Genomic DNA, 23,124 nt, shown 5'->3' on the forward strand with positions numbered 1-23,124 from the left:
GAGTCCAGGGCCTGATGAAAACTCGTCCTGAACAGCTGCACCGTTGAAACTATCAATCTACGTATATACTTCCAAAAACTATTGATGTATATGGTAAGAGAATTGATAAATATGTACTGTCATCTATTTTGAATACCTTACCAGAGGAAATCTTAACTAAAATGCAAACTTATAAATACGACAAATATTATTGTAAAAAACTTCTCAAGAAGTATTTTATGGAGTGCAGCGAGGTCGCAGATCTGTTCTAGCCGCAGGCGGGCCGGGGCGGGGCGGGCCTGCGACGCCGGCGCACCCTAGATTATTGTAAGCGCGAACCAAACCGCGTGATCTCGCCAACTATTGCATAAACCTGCTATAGGTTTTTAATAGTGGCTTTTTAGCCAAAAAAAATGTAAAAGCATATAATGCATATGCTGGCCCAGCTGTTCACGGCAATGCTTCAGACTGGTCATTTGCCGCGGGCGCTAACAGATACAGTAATAGTACTTTATAGTACCCATATGTAAGACTCATCCCAGCCTATATGTCCCACTGCAAGCACAGCCAGTGGCGTAGCTAGTAACCTAGGGCCCTGGGGCAAATAAAAAATGGGGCCCACTGCTATCACACTGGTAAGGTTTTTTGCAAGTTTGTCATTATACTATATACAAATACTTTAAAAATGCTAAGCAATTTCATCAGCTATAAAGCAGAATTTCGAAAAACCCTGAGCTTGAGGGCCCCGGGGCACTGCCCCGCCTACCCCTTTGAGCTAGGCATGAGACCCCCTATTGCTCTGGCAAATATGATAGCTAGGGTGTTGGAAAGGGTGCTTCATCGGATCGCCGCGCCGTCATTAGTAACTGCCGATAACCAGTTTGGCTTCAAGAGTCATGTTTCAACAACGTCGGCTATCTACACTTTTAAACAAATTGTAGGATATTACAAAAGCAGAAAAACCCCGGTGTACGCCTGCTTCCTGGACCTGAGCAAAGCTTTTGACAGAGTCGATCATCAACTCCTCTGGAAGAAACTGCAGGCACGTCAAACACCTACACCTGTTATCAGAGTGCTGAATAAGTGGTACACCCAGCAGACCAATCAGGTGAGATGGAAAGGGGCACTATCCACAGCTACACATCTGAACTGTGGTGTAAGACAGGGCGGCTGCATGTCGCCGGCGCTGTTCAACGTGTACATGGACGGACTGTCGGAGGCGCTAACGCGGACCGGAGTGGGTTGCTCCATCAACGGGATCATGGCGAACCACCTGTCTTATGCGGATGATATGGTCTTGCTTGCTCCTTCAGTCGCAGCGATGCGGGAATTGCTGGCCTTGTGTGAGAGGTACGCTAATGAACACAACATGGTTTACAACCCTGACAAGTCTGAGTTCATGCTCATGGAGGCCACGAATATGCCTTTGCAAGTGCCTTCATTGCTGTTGAATGGTAAGCCGTTACGTCGGGTATATGAAGTCAAGTATCTAGGACACATTCTGCTGTCAAGCATGAAGGATCACAAGGACATAGAGAGACAGAGAAGAGCGATTGCGGTGCGAGCTAATATGCTCGCTAGAAGGTTCGCAAAATGCAGTGAAGGCGTCAAAAGGCAACTTTTTCTAAGCTTTTGCACAAGCGTTTACACAGTAGAATGCGGGAATATACCTGCGCAGTGGCTCAGGACATAAAAGTGCAGTACAATGATGCGTGGCGAGCTATGTTCCGTCTGCCACGCTGGTGCAGCGCGAGCGCCATGTTCGCTGCGGGGCGCGCGCGCAGCGCTGCCGCCAGAAGGGCCATTTATGCTTCCTCTAAAACACTGCTTGCAGCTGTGAGGGAGTGGGACGCCAGCCCGCTTCATGAGCGCTGGAGGAGATACCACAGACCGGTCATCGTGGGATCGAGGTAACCCGCGATGTTCTTCTCACCCGGGCTAATATATCATTTCATTTCATTTCATTTCATATAAAAATAAAAGTAATAAATCGGTGAAGGAAAACATCGTGAGGAAACCTGCACAACCCTGCGAAGCAATTCAATGGTGCGTGTGAAGTTCCCAATCCGCACTGGGCCCGCGTGGGAACTATGGCTCAAGCCCTCTTGTTCTGAGAGGAGGCCTGTGCCCAGAAGTGGGACGTATATAGGCTGGGATGATGAGTAATAAATAAATTAAAAAAAACAGCACGGAAACTCTTATACTTGGAAAACAGATTTTACTTCCCCATCTCACTATGCTATTCAATCTCATACTCAGCTCTGGTAAACTTCCTAAAGATATGTGCCATTCCAACATAATACTCCTCCACAAAAAGGGTGACAAGTGAAACATTGACAACTACAGACCAATCAGCCTTATCTCACATGCCTATAAGACCTTTATTAAAGTTATAGAAAATCGTATTGTTTGACAGCTCGACCAGCACCAGCCGCCCGAGCAAGCAGGATTTCGCCCCGGATTTTCGACTACGGATCATCTTCACACAGTGACCAAGCTTATAGAGAAATATAACGAGTTTAATAAACCTCTTTACTTAGCATTTGTGAACTACTCCAAAGCATTCGACAGCCTTCAGCATTCTGAAATAGAAACAGCGCTCCACAACCAAGGCATAAATTCAACGTACATCAATCTACTAAAATCAATTTACAACAACAGCACAGCCAACATTAAACTCGACAGTTTATCTGGCCAGTCGTTTTACATAGAAAAAGGCGTTAAACAAGGCCACCCGCTATCACCCAAGCTATTCACTAGCTCACTGGAAGAGATCTTCAAAAGCCTGGCGGTGGTCTGGAAGGCAAGGGGTGTCATTGTCGGCGATAAAAGGTTGACAAATCTTCGTTTCGCCGACGACATAGTCCTTTTTTCTTCTACGGCCTCAGAGCTCGAACAAATGCTGCAACATCTCAGCTCTGCAAGCCTTCGGGTTGGACTTCTGATGAACCGGACGAAAACACAGGTTATGACCAACAGCACAAAACATAGGATTGAGGCGGACGGGCACGTCATACAATACGTCGACGAGTACATCTACTTGGGCCATATAGTACGAGTATCTTTCAGTAATAGGCAGAATAAAGAATTGGAACGACGTATCGACTCGACAATGCCTGGAAGAGCTTCTGGTCCATGAAGAAGCTATTGAAGGGCAACCTTCCACTGTCACTTAAGCGGAAACTAGTTGACTCTTGTATACTGCCCATCTTAACCAATGGTGCCCAAACATGGTCCTTAACCGAAACTCAGAAGTCCAAGTTGAAGGTTTGCCAGAGGGCTATGGAGCGCAGCATTTAGAGTGTCAAAAGGACAGATCGGATCCGGAACACCACACTGCGCTCGAAAACGTGCATAGCAGATGTCGGGAGAGAAACCGCCAGGCTGAAGTGGGATTGGGCTGGCCATATCTGCCGCATGCACTCGGAGAGATGGGCACGGGTTACTACCCAGTGGGCGCCCCTAGATGGTCAACGGAGGCGCGGCAGACCGAGGCGGAGGTGGTGGGACGACTTGGACGCATTGTCACGATGCATACAGGCGATCGCTGACATATTAGTTACTGACTCATTGTAAGTTAGATGGCGCTTTCCTCAATTAGGGATCTCTGAGCAGAATAACGGACGAACTCTAGAGGTTGCCACCGTAGCTTTCCCTTGGTTTATTTATTTACGTAATAATATGTATTTAATATTAATTTATTATTTACTTATTTATTTTATAAAAATAGGCATTTCATAACACTGAATTCACTACACGAGTTTGTATGATTAAATATCACTATAACCGACTCACCCTTGACTGTTTTGCCGCCCCAAGGGGGCGTTGATGATCAGCTATGACCGGGGGGAATTCTAACTGTAATATTATTGCCCTTAAAAGCTGAAGCACAGCTGTAAAACGGGTACGTATTATAATGTATAAATTTAAAATACATATCGGTTGAAATACATACAGTTGAAACACCGAAAATTGAAAAATATAATCGTTTAAATAAATATTAATCAAAATTCATAAAGCACGTTTTTCATACTGGTCGAAATACATAAAATTAAGATGACTAAGTTCACAATGTATATGTTCAGAATATATACAATCAGAATATATAATAGTTGAAAGAAATAACAATTAAAATTCCTATAGTACGTTTTTCATAATGGTCAAAATACATACTATATAATGCCTAGGTTCATCTTCATCTCCAGTCTACTTAGGTTGTATTTACATGTAAAATTCTGAAAAATTAAGGACTGTAAGACAAGTCGACGGAGCTCCGCTTCGCGGAGCTCCTATTCAGGGTAGTTAAGGCGCTTCGCGCCTGGACAAAACTCTAACCTAACCTAACCTATAAGATACCGACTGATCGTAATCGGTATTGTCTAACAAGACCTTGCATTTTAAACTAAAGTCTGATCAATAATTGAATAGTAACTTTAGGTGCGACGACGAGCGTAGCGAGGAGGAGCGTGTTAGGTTCAACTATGACCAAATAAGCACGAGCCGAGCGAGCGAAGCGAGCGTGCCGCGGCAGCGGCCGGCTAGTGTCAGAATTGTAATATAATAATATGCATTTTTCATTGTGAAAATTCAGTGTCTAGTATGTATTTCAACCATTATAGAAAACATACTGTATAGATTTTGAACGTATACATTATGAAAATATGCATTTTGTGCCATATGACTAAGAACCATTATGCGTTGTAACCATTATATATTTTGACCACTATGCATTTCAAGCTTATGCGTTTAGAACTTATGTCAAATAATTTTATGTATTTTGATGCATTATATTTTATAATTTTCGGTATTTCAACTGTATGTATTTCAACCGATATGTATTTTAAATTTATACATTATAATACGTACCCCTGTAAAACACACAGTCAACAGCACACCCTACATTAAATAAGCTCCCTCGAAAGCTCCATAAGCCCAATATACAAGACTTGGTAATTTCTCCGATATTTAACTCTGACCTATGAACTTGTGTTTTTCTGTGCATTTTATTTTAATTATTTTCTTTATAATTTAACTTTGTTAGGGAATCTTTTATTTCAAACACTTATACTTAATATTTTAACACTTGCTAATTTCTCTCATCTGTTGTTATAATACTTAGAACTTATGTTAATGCTTATTACTTTTATTCAACGAATACTTGCCGGTGTTAAAATAAATTCAAACTCAGCTTAGTAACGTTTAATTTCAAAAGTAATCTTCTAACGGTTATTTAGTGAACCGTTGTATTTCAAATTTTTACGGTCACTTAGGTCACTTATTCATTTTTTTTGCTTTTAAAATAATTATATAAAACTAGAATCACTTTCCTTGCCTGCCTGTAACTCCGTATGATTGTCTCTGCCACTCACTGCAATTCAGCACACCCTGAGAGTAGGTGTATCGCTGCAGAGGAGTGACTAGCAAACAATCTAGCACTGGACCAAAACTGACACCACCTAATTTACAGGGCAGCTCCGTACGGCTTCAACTTTTACGGCTCAGACGGCTCCTTTACGCCCTAGCCTTGACACCAAGCCCTGACGGCCTTAGCGTCCGGAGCACTGCACATCCTTCCTGGCTCATCCAAGACCCGGTCACTCCGGGTTCTTCTCTCCGACTCCAGGGAAGTGTAGGCCGGGGAGACCGAATAATCAGAACCGACCTCTCATTAAAAATCGCTTCAACCTACTACCCGATATCCTTGTTATACTTTTTACTTTTCATTTTTTTAGTCATACTAGGCCTTTTTTTGTGTTTTTGGTTTTAATTAAAAATTGTTTAAACGTCTTATTGTTTTACTCAAAGAGTAAACCTCCCCTCAAAAGGATTCAGAAACGACTGGCAAAACTTAGCTGCCGACAAGGAAAGTTGGAAATCCGAGGGAGAGGCCTTTGCCTAGCAGTGGGACATAGAAAATGGCTAATAAAAAAAAGCCATTACGAAAAAATAAGTAATATTTTATACGGATTCTTCCAAGTTTAGGTATATTTTATACCTTAGGCTGCTTTTGCTACTCTTAAACTACTAATAATTCTCAAGCAAATTTAGCCGTCCGAATATTTCAAAAAATTTCCACCCACCGATTTACATTTTAGAGGGGCGCTCGATTTTAATGAAAATTTGCACTTTCAAGTTAAATATTTTGCAAAAAAATCACTGAATCGAATAATCGTTTAAGCAAACCCCAAATGATTTTAAAAGACCTATCCAACGATATCTTACACAACAAGGTAAAAAATCAGCCCCACTTTACGCCTATGGGAGGCACAGTAAAAAATTTTTTTTTAATTTTATTGTACATACCATTTTGTCGGCATAGTTTACATATATATTCGTGCAAAAATACAGCTTTCTAGCATTGATAGTCCCTGAGCAAAGCCGCGGATGGACAGACAGACAGACATGGCGAAACTATAAGGGTTCCGTTTTTGCCATTTTGGCTCCGGAACCCTAAAAACTTATAGCTATAGTTCCTATAATAAAAAAAGTCATGAGTGGACATAATAAATAAATAAATAGATTTCGTGGTTTGGGTAGTGAAAAGCGTCAAAGATTGAAAAAGGAATTTGGCTGTCGTGGCGCTAGATACTACTTAATCAAATCGATTGTTTGGAATATAATCTCTAATACAAAAAAATAATTGTAATATTGATATTTGTTGAATAAAACATATTATTATAGGTACTGATTGAGCGGTAAAAAGGTGGCCCTCAAATGTATGCATAAATAGGTAATTTCATATGTAGAGGATAAAAAGTTTTTCACTTTTATTTATTTATATTTGACTAGCTTTTGCCCGCGGCTTCGCTCGCGTTAAATTTGGGGTAATAATTAACATACATTTACTTTCTGCGATCCTTTTTTTCGTGTTTTGATTGATTTTTGGAGGATTTCATGGAAAGTTGAATTCACTTATTTGTATCCCGCGGGAATTTTGCATTTTCCCAATGAAGAGTAGTCTATACTAATGAGGAATAGTGTAGCTTTCTATTGATGTAAGAATTTTTAAAATCATCCCCGAAGTTGCATTCAGTTTTTTCTATCCCATGGGAATTTTGTAATTTAACGAAGAAAAAGTAGCCTTTGTCATTTGGGGATAGTCATATCACATAATATGTAAGATTTTTTTAAATCAGCTCCGTAATTGAATTAACTTATTTCTATCCCGCGGGAATTTTGCATTATTCCAGATAAAAAGTAACCTTTGTCAATCAAGGATAGTGTAGCTTACTAAAGGTGAAAGAATTTTTAAAATCGGCTCAATAGTTTCAGAGATTCGACTACAAACAAAGAAGCGAAAAAAGTTTAGATATTTCCCTATCCCGTGGGAATTTCGAAAAATCCTTTCTTAGTGCGCGTCTACATCTATTAAGGAACATAATATTCCAAATTTCAAGTTTCTAGCCCCAGTGGTTTGGGCTGTGCTTTGATCTATAAGTCAGTCAGTTTCTTCTTTTATATATATTTGATTACATGAACAATTACTTTTACCGGGGCGTCTATCGCGCTCTAATAATTTTCCCCCAAATTTTGGGGGATTTGACATTACGTGGTATCATTTTGCATGCACACAGTGTCAAGTGGTCGTCATGCACACAAGCAAGAAAAAGTTGGGACGTTTTGTGAGTTTTGAATCGCATTGTTTCCTACTGACACTATCTAGTTTGTATAATAATCCAATTATAATCAATGATAAGACATAATGGTGGATGTGGTGGATGAACGATGACAGTGCGATCCAAGAGAGAAGTCAAAAAAAACTAAAGTCAAATGGCATTAAAAAAAATAACTGACGTTTGTCATTGTCATTGACAGTGTGACTAACACTTTGCTCCAAAGATATTTTTGCTCTAACATTACATTGACGGAATCAACGATAGTTTCGATGGAGCTAATATATTTTTTCTAAAAATTTATTGATTGACTCTATTGACTCTAGCATTTAGTGTTTAGTCTGAATCTGCCTCAATATTGTTGTGTTGGCTAACCTATTTTGCAGTACGTTTTTCTACTATAGGCCACGGTAATGAAATTGTTGTTAATGAACTATCGCTCTACGTAGTCTGTGGTTCAGAATGAAATGTCAATAATTGAAGTTTCCTTTTTTGCTATGATAGTATAGTACATTGTATCGGAGTGGTACCAAACGAGAGAATTGCGCGTCTCTGTTTTCGTTCGCGCAAGAATTCGTGATCGTCGAAGGGGGAACGAGGATGCGTCTACGGAGCGAGGGAGCGGAGTGAGCGGCATGTACGAGAGCACGTGCGGAGCGGCGGCCAGCGGGCAGTGCGGCGCGGCGCAGCGGGACGACGCCGCCGCCGCGCCCGCCCGCGCCGAGCCCGCCGCGCGCGACTACAGCGGCTTCGACATCGTCAAGGCGACGCAGTACGGCGCCTTTGATCGCGTGCGCGAGCTCGTGGAGGCCGGCTGGGACGTGAACCAGCCCGACCACGAGACCGTCACGCTGCTGCACTGGGCCGCCATCAACAACCGGCGCGAGATCTGCGCGTACCTGCTGGCGCGCGGCGCCGCCGTGGACGCGGTGGGCGGCGAGCTGCGCGCCACGCCGCTGCACTGGGCGGCGCGCCAGGGCCACCTCGAGGCGGCCGTGCTGCTGGTGCGCGCGGGCGCCGACCTGGCGCGGCGAGACGCCGAGGGCTGCGCGGCGCTGCACCTGGCGGCGCAGTTCGGGCACACGGCCGTCTGCGCGTACCTGGTGGCGGCGGGCGGCGCGGGCGCGGCGGACGCGGGCGACGCGGGCGGCATGACGCCGCTCATGTGGGCGGCGTGGCGCGTGGCGGGCGTGGACCCCGCGCGCCTGCTGCTGTCGCTGGGCGCCGACCCCCGCCCCGCCGACGCGGCGCACGGCAACACGGCCCTGCACTGGGCCATCCTGGCGCGCAACTCCACCGCCGTCTCCACCCTCGTGCTCTATGTGAGTCCCAGCTCCTGGCTCCCTTTATTGGTTGAATGGTATCTTTGGAATATGAGCCGGCGCTGTTAATCATTAGCCCTTATCTTTTATCAGTGGAATAGAATTGACCAGATTAAGATAGTCATAGATAGAGCTTGTGCGCACCAAATTATAAAGAATTGCTTGTTTGTGTCTGTTCATTTTATCCTTATCTATAAATCAGTGCTTTATTATTCAATAATTTTAAAACAGTTCCTGTCTTAAACTTAAAATGAGCATCATCCATCAGAAATGATTTATGCTGCTATCAGGTTCCGAAGTGATGCCATATAAATATGAACAATATGTTTTTTTTTTAATTTAGGCACCTTTTAAAATTCAAATCCTGGATTTAGTAGTAAGCCTTTTCCTTCCTGCTTTTTGAACAATCTAATGTATAACCAAATCATTGCGGCTTGTAGACAAATAAATGCACAGCATAAAGGCTAAAAAACCGGAAAACCTAGTTTTTTATTATTTGTTTGTTTTAAAAAGAATAAGAATATTATACACTTTATGTATAAATTTCAAATGTGTAATCTATTACTGTTCTTGAGAAACAGCCCTGTAACATTTGTCTCCCTTTGGATATGGAACCCTAAAAACGCATTACCTGTCTTGGCGCCTCATAGTCAGATAAAAGGCTGTGCTACAAACTGCACACTGTGCTGTGGCATCAAAGTTGAACAATTTTAGGCCAAAATACTGGTTTTCTGGCCATATCTTTTGTGTTAATTAGTTTCAAATGAAAACCCTCAACACATATGTCTACTCGTGACCACGGCAGCTGTAACGTTGCCGAAACGTTGAGGTAAATATTACTTGTGTAAAAATAGCGTGATAAGTCCCGTATATGGTATTTTGACTATGAATGTTTAAAAAAATCATACAAAATTAAGTATTAATTTTTTCCAAAATCTGATGGCCATTTGACTTATAATTCTATCTGTAGTGCAAAAGTAGGAGATACGATTTAAAAGTAGTCAAAAATGGATGAAAACCTCGGGTAGCCCCTTAACCCATAAACAAACTACAAAGAGGCTTTCAAGTGATTCTATTTGACATTTTGTTTTACTTTCTCTTCCCTTATCCAGTTTTGATATAAAAACGGTTTCTTTGAAGCCAAGGTACTTGCATTATTCATAACTGAATATAACAAATAAATCATGTATCCCTTTTATAACTGTATGCTTGAATATATCTACATACTTATATTTAAGTTTTCTTCCTTTTATAGACACCAAAGTATGAATTAACGTGTTTGTTTATTTATCACAAAAAATCCGTGCTTTTCGTTCAAACTCTTCGAAGAGGTACCGGCTCAGGCCCAAAATGTCTGTTTTCCTAAAATGTACAATTCTCAAAACGTCTGCGTTTTCACAATGTTAGCACTTCTATTTTGTCAGTTTTCCCAAAATGTCTGCTAATTAAAATGTGTACAATCTCAGGAAGTCGTCTATTCATAATGTTTACATTCCTATAATATTAGCATTACCATAATTTCAGCTTTCCCGTTATGTTCACTTTTTTAAATAGGCTATAGTCTTGTTAAGTTTGTTTTCACATAATGTCTGCTTTATTTTCAAATCAATGTTTTAAATGTAAAAGGATTAATTGCTGGCATACTTACTCTTTGATAACATAAATATCTATACCTAATATAAAATTACTGCTTTAGAACAAAATATTTTTCGTTCTCAACCGGTTTCATACCCGAACAAAGGGATTTTCGTAGTTTGGTTTATTACTAAAATCAATGCTAATAAATGTAAAAGTAACTCAGTCTGTCTGTCTGTTACTCTTTCACGGCTGAACCGCTGGACCGATTTAGATGAAATTTGAAGACCATGATTGGAGACATTTTGGGAATAAGACTTTTCAGGAATGCCAACGTTATAAGAAGGCGGATATATTGAGGTTGCAGACGTTTTGAGAATAAACACTTTCTGAAAAGCGAACATTATACAAAAACTGTAATTTTGAGCAGCTGACATTATGCAAAAGACGTGTTGACATTCTGAAAAGCAGACATTTTGCGAAAAATACATTTTAGGAAAACGGATATTTCAGGCCTGAGCCGAGGTACCACAGACCGGTTTGAAACATATCTCGGGTGTCTTATTTAATTTTCGAGTGGTTGGTGTCCATTTTAATAATGGTCTGTGACTGTATGGTGTTGCAGGGCAACGCGCCGCTGGACGTGCCCAACCTGCGCGGCGCCACGCCGCTCGGCATGCTGCAGGCGGCGGCGGGGGGCGGCGGGGGGCCCGCGGGGGCGGCGGGGGGGCCGCGGGGGCGGCGCCCCCTGGATCGGCACCAAGGTGATGGAGCGCGTGCGCGACCACGAGCTGCACTCGACGCGGCGCCACCCGCTGCGACGCTTGCTCTACGACAAGGTGCGAGGGGAAATTATTAATAAACTGAAAACATTATGATATACCTGTGGCGTGCGGTGATATACTGGTGCCGCCGGGAATGGCGCGGGCGCCCGGAGCGATTCGATTATGGATTGCAATAATTTATTTTGAATCCCTAGGCTCGTATCAGCACAATTATTACATTTTATGATTAACCTGAGCCAAAAAAACACGTTAATTAAAATATGTTGCCGACCCTATTCTCGCATAGTCTTCGAATAGACATTAGAGAAACTGCCTCGCGAGAATAATTGGCGCTGATGGTGCCGTTCAATGTTCTACATCGCGCCGCGCTTCGACGCAACCCTTTTTTATTAGGATTGTGTCTTGGATTTATTGATAAATAGCGTAAAGTTTTTTTTTGTGTTCCACGATTAGTTATTCAATTCAAAATAATCAGCAGTCTTATTTTTGACGCATTAGCGGTTTTTTGTTGCTGTAAGTGCTGTGCCGATAACAGAGCTGAGCTATACTGCAAGCTGTGAGTAGAGTTGTTGACAGCCGATGACTCGCTGTGCTCCACCACTAACGCAAGTAATGATAAAGTAATAGTTTTACAATTGCCTATTTTCCCAGATAGAGGGCGCATTAATTCATAATATCATTAAAACAATAATCACGTAGCATTAGGATGTTACGTTCCGGCGTTGATCAGCGCCTCGACCAAACTTTCTTGCGCGTGTCAATCCTAGCTCATGGACGGCAAGGGGGTTGTTGCGTTAAGATCTAGTGGATACATAATCTTTGATTCACAAATAGAAGGCACTTAGAACTTTCTAGAACAGTGAATGTAGTTTTAGTAAAATGGCCACCACACTCTTGTCTAAGATTTTGATTCGCGCTGTCAAGCTCCTCTCGGGACCTGTGTATCGGCATCACTACAAAAACAAGTTTGAAACTGTTTCCTTTGTTAATTCCTTAATGATTTTTAACAGTTTCGATAGTGAAATTAAACAAATTTAATGTTTATTTAATTAGTATTAACGTAACGTTATTAGCGACGCGTACCGCGAGTATGCGCTGTCCGCTGTCCGCTGTCCGCTGTCCGCTGTCCGTACTCCGTAGGCAGTTTAATGGGTCATGTTTCAGAAGTTCCGGTGGTGGGTGGTGGTGGTGGCGCCGTTCGTGGCGTTCTACCTGGCGGGGCTGGTGCTGGAGGCGCGCGCGCGCTACGCGCTCAAGGCGCTGCTGCTGCTGGCGCTGTCGGCCGCGCTGCACGCGCTCGCCGCGGCGCTCATGGACGACGACCTCAAGAACGTGTTCCCGCTCAGCGTCTACCTGGCGACCAAGGTACACGGTGCAGCTAGCGTCGACCCTCATCGATGGAACGTCCGAAACACTGAAACGCCTTCGCTGGCGTGTAAATAGCGACTGAGCATCTCTTGGAGTCTCAGAGCTCGTGAACGCTCGCTGAGCTTCGGAAAGCGTGTAAATTTCTCAGCAGATACCGCGTTCGATTCGCCCGCAGTGTGCCGTTAGGTTCTGTTTTCGAGCCGGCAATGACATCTGCCGTCGACGCTCGGTCGCGTCGCATCTCGATAGACGCGAGCCGGCCGCGTGACCTGCGAGTTTCCCGGTACCTAATTATCGATTGTTTTGTGATATCGATCGGCTTCTCTTTTAGGTATAGCTTAACTTCGTTGCTGCTATAAAATGTCTACTATCCTACTATGTAGGGATGTATTATGTGTCGAGGGGGGTGTGGTGTGTGATGTGTGATGTGTTGCAGGCGTGGTTCTATATAACGTGGGCGGTGTTCGTGTGTGGCGCGGCGGGGTGGCGCGCGTCGCTGCTGTTCGCGCTGTGCTCGGCGCTGCTGTGGCACTTCTTCCTGCGCTCGTGGCGCTCCGACCCCGGCGTCATCCGCGCCTCCACGCGCGACAAGTTCCGCGTGAGTATCGCTGCTTGGTGAGGGGGGGGGGGCCTCACCAGCTCACTGACCTCAATGGCTGCCGCTGCCCGCAGACCATCATCGAGCTGTCGGAGAGCAGCGACGGCGGCGGCGGGTTCGACCCGGCGCGGTTCTGCTCGGCGTGCCTGGTGCGGCGGCCGCTGCGCTCGAAGCACTGCTCCGTGTGCAACCGCTGCGTGGCGCGCTTCGACCACCACTGCCCCTGGGTCGGCAACTGCATCGGTGAGTGGCGGCGGCGGCGGCTGACTCGGACGTTTCTTTTTAATACCTATCACCGTAGTTTTTGCGACGTTTTTTGCCATCACTATCGTTTCGGAAAGGGGAACACCCATATACTCCGAAATAATTCCAATTTTCACAATTCCTAAGACATACCGTGGGCTGTTATGACCCGAAAGATTTTAACAGCGTATTCCTGACGATAATGCGAGTAAATAATGTTGTATCAACATCGGCCCAATTGGGATGTCCCAATTTTTGACAACATATAATAAATCGAAAACCATTTGGAGAAATAGGCTTTGTAGAGCGTTTTCAGGAATCAGATTCCAAAAATGTGATAAACTGAATTAAATAAATAAAATTTAAGTAATGACCCTCATTCGACCCCTGCATTGTCCCCCGTCATAAAGGCAGTTATAAAGCAGGTCTACACTCTTAAGCAAATTGACAGTTTGAAATGTTGCTGTCCTGCTTATAATAGCAAAGAGTGACAAAGATAGAACTTTAATCACATGATGCGCACCCGTCTTTAAACAGTTGTCATTTATCGTAAAGTCCGAAATGTATAGGAGTATTCCCAATGTATTTTTACAAATTAAATTATTAAATTGCTACGTTACAAGTAAATACAAAAGAATTTAAACATCAGATTTTAATAAAAAATATCTATTTACTATCACACCATTAAACAAACATAAGAATAATCGAAGCTAAAAGAAGAGAAATAAATAAAACTATTTGTCATGGTTCATTTAGGACCCTAAGCCGTGCTTGAATTATTGTCAAATTGTAATGCCACAGATTATGTTATGTACGACCTGAATTTTTAAAGGCAATGGAACGTGGCTGTCTCACTGTGACGTCATCCAGCGTATTTTGTAAAAAAAATATAAAAATTAAATACTCATCCAAATTCAAAATCAATGAAAATGGTATCTTAAAATATCCTATTCTTTCCAAAAAATAAAATAAAAACTATAGGTCATTTTTTTTGGTGCATCCCAATTATATATCTTAACAAAATATTATTTTTGAACAAAATCTGTAATATAAAAGTGAACCGCCAGAACGGAAAAAAAAACATGAGACAGAGCAGGATAGCGCTCTACAACACCATTTTGACACGTTTCTCCCAAACAACGCATTATTTCTCTGGAATTTTAAAGCAATTCGATTCTTTGACCTTGGGAATCGCGAAAAACTTGATGAAATATGATATTGGGTGTGAACATTTTGTATATTAAGCAAAATAAAACCACAAGTTCGAATTTCAAGCCAAATGCGAGCGATCTATTATCTACATATGTCAGTGTTGCCACTCAAGGAAAAAGAAGTCCGTTCATTATCGTGCATTGCAGTCTGTAAAGCGCTTTGAGCACTGACCTGCATATGAAGTACCTCACTGTCTACTACGAAGTGCAAAACTCGAAGTTCGTATGTTGCCATCCCACTGACGCTTATGTCATTTAATACGCGAGTAAAAGGGACGGGATATTAATTATAAAAACGTTATAAACGTAAACTTTTTGTTTCAAACGTATGTTTCAAACTTTTTGTTTCAAACGGAAGTGGCAAATAGTTACATGGGCGATTGTCATTGGCAAATTATTGGACAGACAAACAGAACAGACTCCATTTTGAGCGTTTGTGGCGGCGTTTGGTTTGCTATTTTTTTCCTTTCCAAATCCAACTGACGCTCTTTTGATTTTTGAAATCTTAAGGTGGATTGTCACGGTCAGCTAGGCACTACAGCGCCAGTAGATGACGTTAGTGTGCAAATTCCACGTACTATATTTTTTTTAGGAATGAAAACACTTTGTGACACAAAAATATTAGCGGTCGTCTCAGGTCGTTCCGCGGGCGCGGGCGTGTGTTGCAGGCGCCAACAACCACCGGCACTTCATCGGGTTCCTGGTGAGCCTCATCGTGATGTGCTGCTGGATGCTGTGGGGCGGCGTCCAGTACTACCGCGCGGAGTGCCCGCCGGAGGGCGGGCCGGGAAGAGGGGGGCGCCGCCGGCGAGGCTCTGCTGCGCTGGGCGCAGTGCAACGCGTGGCTCATGTGGGTGCTGGTCAACGCCGCCTTCCACCTGTTCTGGGTGTCGGTGCTGACGTGCTGCCAGCTGTACCTGGTGAGTGCGGGGGGGGCGGGGCGGGGCCCGGCGGGGGGGGGGCGCGCGGCTGACTCGCTCGCTCGCTGTTGCAGGTGGTGTGCCTGGGCATGACGACCAACGAGCAGCTGAACCGCGGCCGCTACCGGCACTTCGCGGCGCGCGGCGGCCGCTCGCCCTTCTCGCGCGGCCCGCTGCGCAACTGCGCGGACTTCTTCGGGCTGCGGCTGTGCGGCGGCGGGCGGGGGCGGGGGCGGGGCGGGCGCGGGCGCGGACGCGGAGCCCATGCTGCCGCGCGACCAGCTGGTGTGAGGCGCGGCGCGCGCCGGCGACGCCGAGGGCGAGCGCGTCTAGCGCCGTCCCGCTCCCCGCGCGCGCGCCGCCGCCGCCGCCGCCGCGCCGTAGATGTCGCTCTTCGGTTTCCGCTTCCGAGGCGCACGTTTTGGTCTGGTCCGCGCGCGGCGGCCGCGCCGCATCGCCAGCGCGCGCCGGACGCGGCCGCCCCTCCGGGCCCGCCGGGCCCGCCGCCGGGCCGGTCCGGGCCGGTCCGGGCCGGGCCGATCCGGCTCCGGGCGGCCGCGTGTATTTATTTTGTTGTTCGCGATCGGTCCTCGCTCTGGACTCTGCGACGTTTCGCGAAACATCGTCCTCCGGGAATGGACCTATATTTTTTGTAGTACAAGTTAGTATATTTTATATACATGTGTAAGGCTCTCGCTGCGATAATTCTAAACTCTATGATAATTATGCTAGACATATATAAAGGTTACCAAATATGTAACGACGCTTCGCACGTGTTACGACGCTGTTTGGTGCGCGGGCGCGGCCCTCGGCCCTCGGCCCTCGGCCCTCGGCCCTCGGCCCTCGGCTCGGTTGTCGTTCGTGTTCGGCTCGCATTGTGTTATTCTGCTGTCGATGTGGAATTAAATATTGTTAATAACTATCCTTCAATGGATGTTCAATGGGCGATGAATGAAATTTATAAAAGTGGCTGATTATTTTTTATCGGTAGGAATAAGCTTACTCGTCAATGAAAAAAATATCAGATTTTTCTTTAGTACCACTTAATTAAAAAAAATAAAATGAATTAATTAAATTACGCCTGAATACGGTTTTTGTCCTGGTCCTCGTAAACGAACGACGTAACGTCAATGACAAATTGTTTACATTTAACATATAACCTCCTCCGCATGTTCGAAGTTTTCATATGTTTAACCGACTTCAAAAAAAGGAGGGGGTTATCAATTCGGTTGTATTTTTAGATATAATCTCGATTTTATAAAGAAGTGGTGTTGGTATTTCATAGAATTTAAAATAACTTGCGTTTAAATGATCTTCACGAAAAGAAGTTTCTGTTTAGGACAGTTTCGGTCCGGTGTGAATAAGAAAGCATTCGTAAGATTGAGATTAATGCGGAAGAGGTTATGTCGAATGTAAACATTTTTTTTAAATGTAAACAATTTGACATTGACGTTAGGTTTTTTTTTCGTTCGTTCGTGAAGACCAGTAGGGCAGTAGGGCTACTACGAAATTTGAAAATCGAAGTTCGTATCGCACCGTCCCGCTGACGCTAATATTATTTTATACGAGGGTGCGGTGCGAGGGACGCCGCACGGTACGATAAGAACTTCGATTTTTGAATTTCGTAGTAGCCCTACTGAGGAACTACTACGAAACTCGCAAATCGAAGTTCGTATCGCACCGTCCCTGTCACTTGCGTATTAAATGACATAAGCGTCAGCGGGACGGCAACATACGAAGTTCGAGTTTTGCACTTCGTGATATAGGGCCTGGACAAAAACCGTAACCGTAGTAGTTCATTTTGGCGAGAATGAAAACTATTTTATTTTTTGTAATTAATTGGTTACTACAGAAAAATCTGATATTTTTTCCATTGACGAGTAAGCTCATTCCTACCGCTAAAAAAACAGCCACTTTTAAAAAATTCCATCCATCGCCCATTATTTATTTTATGAAATTTATTTATAACTAGCCTTTACTCACGGCTTCACTCGCGTCAATCATTACAACTGGCAGTCGAATTGAAATATTAGGACTTTACTAAATTCTCATGGGGATTCCCTAAAATCACATAGTGATCTTCACTTGCATTGTATGTATAATGATAAGGAACACTCGTGCCCAGCAGTGGGACGTATACAGGGTGGCCCATTTATATCGGTAAGTATGGGAAAGTCTGAAACTATACGACATACGAAAATTTCTTCTTAGTAACCATGACATCGATTTTAATAACAAGAAAAACTGCATTCATGCATTAAAAAAAAAAACCTGTACTCAGCTCGGGAATCGAACCCGGTTGTTTTGAAAAAAAAAAACTTTCAGACTTTCCCATACTGACCGATATAAATGGGCCACCCTGTATAGGCTGGGATGAGTAGGTACTAATGGAAAATCGACAGCTCGAAATTATATACGTTCAAGCAGAAAAATGACAATTTGAAATACAACTGCACCATCCTGAATATCGTCAAAAATGGAATCTTTTCTATTTACGTAGATTTAGGAACAATACAATTTGTATAGAAATTTCTCTCTAAATAATATTTCAGCACATTTTGACGAAATTCATTTTGGACCGTATTTATTTTGGTCCGGATTCAAAATAATCAATTCCTGTGGACAATTTTCCATTTGTACTGGAGGACAGTAAAACAAACTTCAGCAATGATAAGATAATATTAGTAGGATACGAAAATAGCCGAGCTGCAAAGACTACAAACATCGTGGTCACCCGGGCCTCCGGGGCTACGGGGCTCCGGGGCTCCGGGGCTGCGGGGCTGCGGGCGAGTCGTCGCATCTCCTGTTTAAATGTTGATCAACACGGAATTAATGGTTCATAGTTTTAATAATTGAAGCAATTCCAAACGAACAAATTGTAATTATGAATGTGACTGAGAGTTTGAGATTTAGAGTGGAAATGTGTGTGTGTTTAATTTATTGGCGCGCCGTCGCGGCTGCCGGCGTCCGACTTCCGGCGCGCCGGGCCGCGGGCCGGGCTCGGGCCGGGCGCGGGCCGGGCGCGGACCGGGCGCGGACCGGGCGCGGGCAGTCGCCCGCACGCCGCGACCTATGCAATAAGAAACGAAGCTTCCTTCTACTGTACTGTACTCATATCAATCACATTACGACTCAATTATTTTTTATAAATGATACCCAAGACGATATATTATTATGTAAATTAAAACACTTTTAGTCTTTCTCCGTAATTTTAGATGTTCCGATAATTAAGAGATTTCTATTAAAAAAAAAGAATATTCTAAAATATGACAAAGTTGCGCTCTCGCTAGTGCGAACGAGCCCGCCTTCCTCGTAGACAAAGAAATGTGCGGAAAAGAGACAATGAACCGAGTGTACTTGGAGAAAGTTTGGGGTAAGCTTGGTTATTTACGAGGAACACAGAGCATGCGTGTCGCGCGCGTGCCACGAGCGTTCCGCGGGCGTGTCGCGTGCGTGCCACGAGCGTGCCGCGCGAGTTGCGCGTTACTGCGCTGCGCTTTACCTTGTACCTACTCGTACTAGATGTTGCTTTTATTTTTATAAACAATATAATACTTTGCCTTATTATAATAATAATAATATTGAGTCTTTAAAGTCAATGTATGTATTGATGCCATTACAAAAATTAAAAACAGTATTAAGCATAATCTTTGTGTTATTTTTCATAGTCAATCCTGTCAGCAGTTAATAAGTTATTGTATCTTAGATAAGTTACGCTAAAAAGCGAATAAAAATATGTAACATGTTCAAATCAACAAGGAAAAAAAAATACGATACTGAAAAAGGAAAAAGAAATTTTTTAACAGAAAAGTAAAACCGACTACAAAAAAATAACGGACAGTCTTTCGGAACTAACCGCTCACCCAGACAAGAGATGTCGCTACTAAGCAATCAAATTATGATTGTTTTTTTTTTGAGTTTTTTATTTCAACTCAGGGTATAGCCGTGTTTGTATGGGGCATTGGCCCCAGAAGCCAAATCGATTGCCGTTTTTCGGATTTATAAGCCCAGATGTAAGATGCTTTTTCATAAAAAAAAACATCGAAAATGCTGGAGGATTTAAATTGATTTTAATTTTTTTTTATCTAAACTACAGAACCATTTTTTGTAACTTACACACATTATGTAAGTTATAGACGAATTATTAAAAAAAAAATGGATTTCCAAATATCCTTATAAGTACTTAGTGAATTTTTCACTTTTAAGTTTTCAATACTTATATATTTTTTTTATTTCCGTGATACACACAATTTTCGTTATATTATGTAGAAACTATTATTCTACATATATTTTTTCAAAAACATGCACTTTTTAAATGCGATTTTGCTCACTGATTTTTCATAGCAAAACCTGCCTGTTTGAGCTGCTGAGCTGAAAATTAATTAGAGCGTGAGTAGATGATACTCATTCTCATAGCAAAATTATTTTATTGTCAATTTGGCACCGGGAAACTAGGTACGACGACGACGAGCGGAGCGAGGAGGAGAGTTAGGTACAATTGCGACCACAGATCCTAATTTATTTGAAATGCTATTTCATTTATGTAAACTGCTGTGCGATATATGACAACAGAAGCTAGATTGAAATAAAAAAGAGTTACAAGGTATGATGTGCGTTAGTCATTATTAGCTGTGCAAACGCCACCAATATAGTGTGTGTGTGTGTGTGTGTGTGTGTGTGTGTGTGTGTGTGTGTGTGTGTGTGTGTGTGTGTGTGTGTGTGTGTGTGTGTGTGTGCGTGCGTGCGTGCGTGCGTGCGTGCGTGCGTGCGTGCGTTTATCGATTTTTGAGCAAATAAAACAAACAAAGCCAATTTTTTAATTAATGTTGACAGCTACGATAAATGAAATGGATGTTAAAAGACGTGGAAAATTAATATCCTCCAATTAGGAAAAACGTGTTCTCACACCCACTATATTTGGGTGCCACCATCACCACATGCTTGCCATCTAATGCTCCTATCAAATTTGGAAAAGTTCCATTTATTATTAAAATCTTCATATATTTTCTGTAGCATTCTGGATCCTCGTTTTGCAGTTCAGATAACAATCGATTAAATGCCCCCAGCTGCGTTTTCCTTTTAATCCAATCTTTAACCCATATCGATCTCTTTTTACGTTTTTTAATTGAAACACATATCGCGACAACCGCGGCAGCAGCAGTCGATCCATGGCGAGGGAATGTACCACACTGCAGTGTAGTGTAGCATCGATCCGTGTAGACAGCCAATACACTTGAACCGGGACATTAAGATGTTTACACCAGTGTCGACACAAAAAATTGCTTACCATGTGGACGCCATGGACACTAGTGTCGACATTTGTGTCAAGTGTCAGTGTCGTCGTGTGCCCTGACCTTAACAAATATTTTGCGGGCAGTTACGCTTTAGCGATACGACGTGTATTATTCTACCCTAACACAAAAAGACTAATCTTCATATCTTCATAGTGAACTCTTGGCACCTTACGTCCTTTAGTGTAAGTTAGGAATGTGGCGGCTTTTTTATATTCGATATTTTTTTTTATTTCCGATAAATACACTTAATAGTAAAGTTGCTTGGAATTCCTTACGAATTTTCATCCCATATTATTATTTTCAAGTAGGTATTAAGGTAGTAATTTATTTTCGTAAATCTATCCCTAAAATAAAAGTTTCCTTCTACCTCCCCCCTCCCAACTTTTTCACCTCCATAGTTTCTTTCATTTGTCTTTAAAACTACACGCACATTCATCATATTTTCACATTAAAATAACATTTTTCCTTACTAACTTCCTCCCCCTTTTTACCCCTACAGAGGTAGAATTTCCAAAAACAGTGAAACACGTGTTTGTTCATTTCTGTACCAATATTCTATCTCTGTACCAAATTTCATCAAAATCGGTTCAGCGGTTTAGGCGTGAAAGCGTAACAGACAGAGACAGACAGACAGTTACTTTCGCATTTATAATAATACTAGCTTTTGCCCGCGACTTCGTCCGCGTGGAATAGTATCTTTGGAAAGTATTTAATTTATTTAGGGTACCTATTCTGCCAATAATAGCACATAGAAAATTTCTACGGTTTACTGAAAATAACCTATTTTAATACATTGCTTTATATTCTAAACTAATTTTTTTTGTTCTTCCATTCTTTGGTAAAATATAAGTATTCTACCCTACCAACACAAAAGGACTAATTCTTTATAGTGAGCTCTTGACATCTTACGTCCTGTATTGTTAAGTTAGGAGGGTAGGATTATAATTAAGACGGCATTCTTACTAAGCATTGCTACACATATTTCTATACTTATAGTAAATTTGTTTGGAATTCCTTACGAACTTTCATCCCCATATTTTCAAAGTAGGTATGAAAAATGTCGAAATTTGAAAAGAGCCGGAACAAATGTTTTTTAGGGTTCCGTACCTCAAAAGGAAAAAAAATTAACTCTTATAGGATGACTTTGCTGTCCGTTCCGTCCGTCTGTCTGTCAAGACCCTTTATCCCGTAAACGTGCGGAGTATTTATCGAGTTGAAATTAAACCCTAAACTTAAAAAAAGTTATAGGGTATTTCGGCTGTCCTAGAAACTTGAAATTTTGTATAAAGGAAGCTCTTATAGCAAATTTTATTCCCTTTATAGCAAAATAAGTAAGAAAAAATTTGAAAATCATAATTTTCATGTCTGACTGTCTATGTTAATAAGCCATGTAAAATGACCCCACATTGCGTACATTTTCTTATGAGCTTGGCTCTGCTAACACTTGATATTCATAAATACCTATGCACGGAACCCTTGACGCGCGAGTTCGAGTCGATTTTAACCGGTTTAAGAAGAAGAATTTAAAAAACGCTCGAACAATTATTTATCTCTTATCACGTGCCCAAATACAAGTTTCATAAAGAAACATCGATTTATCTTCGATAATGACGAACCTTCCATATGAGCTTTCATCCCCTATTCATCCCCTCACAGGTCGAATTTTCAAAAAAGCTAAAACACATACCGACTTATTTCTTATTAAGTGCCTAAATGCCAAGTTTCATGGTTTTATTTCCAACAGCGACGAACTTCCACCATATAAACTTTCACCCCCTATTTCAACCCCTTAAAGCCTTTTTTCGCGATAAAAGATAGCCTATGTTCTTTCCCATGGTCTATCTATCTCTGTACCAAATTTCATCCAAATCGGTTCAGCGGTTTTTGCGTGAAAGCGTAACAGACAGACAGACAGACAGACAGAGTTACTTTCGCATTTATAATATTATATAGTAATATAGTATATATAGTATATAGTATTATAGTATAGTATATATAGTATAGTATGGATTAGTATGGATTAGTAATAAGTAATGGAAGTATGGATAGATAAATAAATGGTACGCTACGAATATTAGTTGCTCTTTATAACGTAATATTTTGAGTGTATGTAATATAAAAATTGATTATTATTATTATTATTATTAATATTTTTGCTGTGCAATCAATAGTCATTTTGATGTGAATTAGGTTCTTTTTTTTTCTTTTTTTTTTTT

The 23,124-nt window shown here is 42.3% G+C and overlaps 1 protein-coding gene across 1 annotated transcript; it reads left to right on the forward strand.

The window, feature by feature from the left end:
* Positions 1-7,738: 7,738 nt before the first annotated feature.
* LOC141445361 (palmitoyltransferase Hip14-like) lies at positions 7,739-19,261 on the forward strand. Its single transcript, XM_074111207.1, is given in 9 exon segments — positions 7,739-8,914; positions 11,115-11,190; positions 11,237-11,328; positions 12,439-12,639; positions 13,079-13,240; positions 13,315-13,483; positions 15,363-15,511; positions 15,513-15,614; positions 15,689-19,261. Coding segments are annotated over 9 exon segments (2,220 nt in total). The 5' UTR covers positions 7,739-8,227; the 3' UTR covers positions 16,271-19,261.
* The last annotated feature ends 3,863 nt before the right edge of the window (positions 19,262-23,124 follow it).

The sequence above is a fragment of the Choristoneura fumiferana genome, chromosome 2 (genome assembly GCF_025370935.1).
Source record: "Choristoneura fumiferana chromosome 2, NRCan_CFum_1, whole genome shotgun sequence".
Lineage (NCBI taxonomy): Eukaryota > Metazoa > Arthropoda > Insecta > Lepidoptera > Tortricidae > Choristoneura > Choristoneura fumiferana.